At 34.1% G+C, this 6244-nt stretch overlaps 1 protein-coding gene across 1 annotated transcript; it reads left to right on the forward strand.

Moving 5' to 3' along the window:
• Positions 1-268: 268 nt before the first annotated feature.
• Positions 269-844, forward strand: LOC119612551. Its single transcript, XM_037968366.1, has one exon. It carries the CDS (start codon positions 269-271, stop codon positions 842-844), a length of 576 nt encoding a protein of 191 aa, XP_037824294.1.
• Positions 845-6244: the final 5400 nt, after the last annotated feature.

The raw sequence follows: 6244 nt of genomic DNA on the forward strand, positions 1-6244 counted from the left end.
TTGTAAAAAATTACAGGTATGTTTTGACTTGTATTGATAGATTTACCAGGTGGACGGAAGCCATACCACTGGAAGATATAACTGCTGAATCGGTTGCTACTGCTTTTCTACATGGTTGGATATCCCGATATGGAGTGCCTGCACAAGTCACTACTGACCAAGGGAGCCAATTTGAAAGTTCGTTGTTTCGTGAATTTTGCAAGATTCTTGGAATTAAAACATTTCATACGACGCCTTATCATCCTCAAGCAAACGGCCTTATTGAAAGATGGCATCGTTCATTGAAAGCAGCTTTAAATGCTACAAAAATCAAAATTGGGTTGATAATTTACCGTTAGTACTAATGGGTTACCGTTCATCAGTGATTCAAGACATTGGATATTCACCATCAGAAATGTTATATGGAACAAATTTACGTCTCCCTGGTGATTTTTTTGAATCTTATGAAGAAGCAAGAACTAACAATGATTGGGTAAAACAATTTTGTGAAAACATGCAAATGCTTAAAGCCAGCCCTACAGCACATCACGGTGCAAACAGCAGCTTCATACCTAGCACTTTAAAAAACTGCACTCACGTTTTTATTAGACATGATGCTGTCAGAAAACCTTTACAACGTCCATATGATGGTCCCTTTAAGGTGATAAGTCGTAACGACAAAATATTTAAATTGCTGGTATCTGGAAAGGAGAAAGTTGTATCTATCGACCGCCTTAAACCAGCATTTATATTTACAGAAGACACAAGAGAAGAACCAAATATAGAACCCAAACAAATTCCCCAGAAAAATAATGATGGAATCAAACTTCGTTCTGGTCGTCGAGTTACCTTCGCTTTACCTTAAATTGTCGTTGTCACTAGGGCGGGGGGGTACTGTGGCGTTATAATATTTTAACATTTAAAAATACTTTTTGAAAATAACACTTTGTTTCTTGAAATATTTTTAATCAAAATATCTTTGCATTTATATTAATAAGTTTTCTGTTTTTGAAAAATAATTTTTCATTCTTCTTGATAATTTTGATTTTGAGTGTTCGTAAAAATTTTCTTTTCTTTTATTATTTTTAAATAAATTGTTTTTATATAAAATATAAATTTAGTGTTTGAGTTTTATTATTTTGCCTAACTCATTATACCACTAAAAGTGTAAGTAAATTAGATTTAATTTCATTTTAGAGGTATAATTAAATTACAGAATTCTTTTTTCCACAGTTTCACTTGAGTTATAGTGCGCTACAGCATTATTATAACATTGTGCTACTATGGTCTATAGTCAAAAGTAAAAAAGTCTCAATTTCTTACTTATTTTGGTCTCTTATATAATTTTACATCCTTCCTCATCGCTAGCGATAAAAACCCCAAAAAACTTCACCATAAAACAAGATTTTTTTGGTATAATTTATCACTGTTTATTTTTTTTTACATTATTTTACAATATTTAATCTGATTTTGACAAAAACAAATTTACCAAGATATACCAAAAAAAAAAAAATACTATAATTATTTTTCTTTAATGCACTTGCCATTCAAATTATTTTTGTCATCATTGTCTTCACAGTGAAAATACAATTTGCTCCATGTCATGGAAGGAAATTGAATAAAATCGTTGACACTCGAATCTTTCTAAAATATTAAAAAAAACCTTTCCTTTTTTGGGGAATAAGTAAAAAATGGTTTTCAACTCCTACTTTAAAATTTAATGGTAGTAACAGAAGTAAAAACGAAGAGAAAACGGTAAAAAGCATATAAAATCCATTCTTTAGATTTAGTTGCTTTTGTGCTGGGAGTGCATGAAAAATTAAATAAAAATATGTTTTGAAAGAAGAGCAAAGTATATCCCAATAAAAGTTGTTGCGAGTGATGTAGATGCGACTATAGAACTGTCTATAATCCATAGCCGAGACCATAAAACAGTCTATAGTCGAGACTATAAAACAGTCTATATTCGAGACTATAGAACAGTCTATAGTCGAGACTATAGAACAGTCTATAGTCGAGACTATAGAACAGTCTATAGTCGAGACTATAGAACAGTCTATAGTCGAGACTATAGAACAGTCTATAGTCGAGACTATAGAACAGTCTATAGTCGAGACTATAGAACAGTCTATAGTCGAGACTATAGAACAGTCTATAGTCGAGACTATAGAACAGTCTATAGTCGAGACTATAGAACAGTCTATAGTCGAGACTATAGAACAGTCCTATAGTCGAGATTATAGAACAGTCTATAGTCGAGACTATAGAACAGTCTATAGTCGAGACTATAGAACAGTCTATAGTCGAGACTATAGAACAGTCTATAGTCGAGATTATAGAACATCTATAGTCGAGACTGTAGAACAGTCTATAGTCGAGACTATAGAACAGTCTATAGTCGAGACTATAGAACAGTCTATAGTCGAGACTATAGAACAGTATATAGTCGAGACTATATAACAGTCTATAGTCGAGACTATAGAACAGTCTATAGTCGAGACTATAAAACAGTCTATAGTCGAGACTATAGAACAGTCTATAGTCGATACTACAGAACAGTCTATAGTCGAGACTATAGAACAGTCTATAGTCGAGACTATAGAACAGTCTATAGTCGAGACTATAGAACAGTCTATAGTCGAGACTATAGAACAGTCTATAGTCGAGACTATAGAACAGTCTATAGTCGAGACTATAGAACAGTCTATAGTCGAGACTATAGAACAGTCTATAGTCGAGACTATAGAACAGTCTATAGTCGAGACTATAGAACAGTCTATAGTCGAGACTATAGAACAGTCTATAGTCGAGACTATAGAACATTCTATAGTCGAGACTATAGAACAGTCTATAGTCGAGACTATAGAACAGTCTATAGTCGAGACTATAGAACAGTCTATAGTCGAGACTATAGAACAGTCTATAGTCGAGACTATAGAACAGTCTATAGTCGAGACTATAGAACAGTCTATAGTCGAGACTATAGAACAGTCTATAGTCGAGACTATAGAACAGTCTATAGTCGAGACTATAGAACAGTCTATAGTCGAGACTATAGAACAGTCTATATAGAGACTATAAACAGTCTGTAGTCTAGACTATAGAACAGTCTATAGTCGAGACTATAGAGTAGTCTCTAGTCGAGAGTATAGAACAGTCTATTGTCGAGACTATAGAACAGTCTATAGTCGAGAGTATAGAACAGTCTATAGTCGAAACTATAGAACAGTCTATAGTCGAGACTATAGAACTGTCTATAGTCGAGACTATAGAACTGTCTATAGTCGAGACTATAGAACAGTCTATAGTCGAGACTATAGAACAGTCTATAGTCGAGACTATAGAACAGTCTATAGTCGAGACTATAGAACAGTCTATAGTCGAGATTATAGAACAGTCTATAGTCGAGACTATAGAACAGTCTATAGTCGAGACTATAGAACAGTCTATAGTCGAGACTATAGAACAGTCTATAGTCGAGACTATAGAACAGTCCATAGTCGAGACTATAGAACAGTCTGTAGTCGAGACTATAGAACATTCTATAGTCGAGACTATAGAACAGTCTATAGTCGAGACTTGGAACAGTCTATAGTCGAGACTATAGAACAGTCTATAGTCGAGACTATAGAACAGTCCATAGTCGAGACTATAGAACAGTCCATAGTCGAGACTATAGAACAGTCTATAGTCGAGACTACAGAACAGTCTATAGTCGAGACTATAGAACAGTCTCTAGTCGAGACTATAGAACAGTCTATTGTCGAGACTATTGAACAGTCTATAATCGAGACTATAGAACAGTCTACAGTCGAGAGTATAGAACAGTCTATAGTTGAGACTATAGAACGGTCTATAGTCGAGACTATAGAACAGTCTATAGTCGAGACTATAGAACTGTCTATAGTCGAGACTATAGAACAGTCTATAGTCGAGACTATAGAACAGTCTATAGTCGAGACTATAGAACAGTCTATAGTCGAGACTATAGAACAGTCTAAGGTCGAGACTATAGAACAGTCTATAGTCGAGGCTATAGAACAGTCTATAGTCGAGACTATAGAACAGTCTATAGTCGAGACTATAGAACAGTCTGTAGTCGAGACTATAGAACAGTCTATAGTCGAGACTATAGAACAGTCTATAGTCGAGACTATAGAACAGTCTATAGTCGAGACTATAGAACAGTCTATAGTCGAGACTATAGAACAGTCTATAGTCGAGACTATAGAACAGTCTATAGTCGAGACTATAGAACAGTCTATAGTCGAGACTATAGAACAGTCTATAGTCGAGACTATAGAACAGTCTATAGTCGAGACTATAGAACAGTCTATAGTCGAGACTATAGAACAGTCTATAGTCGAGACTATGGAACAGTCTATAGTCGAGACTATGGAACAGTCTATAGTCGAGACTATAGAACAGTCTATAGTCGAGACTATAGAACAGTCTATAGTCGAGACTATAGAACAGTCTATAGTCGAGACTATAGAACAGTCTATAGTCGAGACTATAGAACAGTCTATAGTCGAGACTGATAGAACAGTCTATAGTCGAGACTGTTAGAACAGTCTATAGTCGAGACTATAGAACAGGCTATAGTCGAGACTATAGAACAGTCTATAGTCGAGACTATAGAACAGTATATAGTCGAGACTATATAACAGTCTATAGTCGAGACTATAGAACAGTCTATAGTCGAGACTATAGAACAGTCTATAGTCGAGACTATAGAACAGTCTATAGTCGAGACTATAGAACAGTCTATAGTCGAGACTATAGAACAGTCTATAGTCGAGACTATAGAACAGTCTATAGTCGAGACTATAGAACAGTCTATAGTCGAGACTATAGAACAGTCTATAGTCGAGACTATAGAACAGTCTATAGTCGAGACTATAGAACAGTCTATATAGAACAGTCTATATTCGAGACTATAAACAGTCTATAGTCGAGACTATAGAACAGTCTATAGTCGAAACTATAGAACAGTCTATAGTCGAGACTGTAGAACAGTCTATAGTCGAGACTATAGAACAGTCTATAGTCGAGACTGTAGAACAGTCTATAGTCGAGACTGTAGAACAGTCTATAGTCGAAACTATAGAACAGTATACAGTCGATGCTAGAGAAAAGTCTATATATAGTTCGATTCATATAGTTCGCTTTAAATGAACAATATTGCTGGGATACACTATTATACAAAGAAACCAGAAATACCATATTTAGTCTAAGTCAACGGAAAAGAAAAACGGAAAGCAAAGAGAAAAAAATCCAATTTGTTGAGTGCTCCTTTTGTGGGAATGGAAAAATGTTAAAAAAACTATGGCCCAAATACCCAGTTCCAACAAATGAGCAAACAAGGCCAACAGTCAGCAACTACCACAAGATCTAAAAAGCCATGTAAAATGCAAACAAAATTTAACTGAAGCAAATATAAATGTACGGCGAGATATGTATTTTGTTGCTGTGTGTGACTGTGTTTGAGTGTATTTATTTGTGTACACATAAATTATATAGACAAAACACAAATACTTACATACTAGTGCAAAGAAAATTGTCTCATTTAAAATGTATACCCAGTAAACATGTAACATTGAACAGAAGAGGAGAGTGATAACAATTTGAGAATTGATAATAGATTCTATTTTTCAAAGACATGTTTGCTGGGTTATGAAGGAAACCGAATAGAAGACAAATTGAAACACGGTAATTTCTATACGAACATTCAAAATGAGAACAAATGAAATTGTAATAAAAACAAGAACTCTGTTCATAAAATATTAAATAATATTATTACGAATTTACTAATGCCGCCGCTGTTGATGAGGAGGAAGGTTTTATTACAGATGATGTTGATAAAAATGTTGTTGATGATGTTGATGATGATGATGACGACGACGACGATGATAACGAATGGCGTTGGTGATATTATTGCATCATGATATAATTTCGTTAACAATGATACTTGAGAATTTAATGATTTTGAAATTGAGAAATGAAAGGGCTCAAATATTAAATTTATATAAGAATGAATGTTTGTATGTTCACATAAAATAGATTTTTGTTGACAATATGGTACTTGTAGATTTACTGCTTCAAATTCTATTTTGTTGGCATATTTATTTTCCACTTTTTTTCATTTTCCTAGTACTTAAAACATCATTTACAGGTAGAATATGTAATAAAAGTAAGTATATTTGAATTTGTATATTTCTATATAAGAGAGATAGAGTTCGTTCGTCTATTCAAATCTGTCCAC

Source organism: Lucilia sericata, unplaced genomic scaffold, assembly GCF_015586225.1.
Source record: "Lucilia sericata isolate MDLA Ls3-8-SP2 unplaced genomic scaffold, ASM1558622v1 Contig001732F_arrow, whole genome shotgun sequence".
Classification (NCBI taxonomy): domain Eukaryota; kingdom Metazoa; phylum Arthropoda; class Insecta; order Diptera; family Calliphoridae; genus Lucilia; species Lucilia sericata.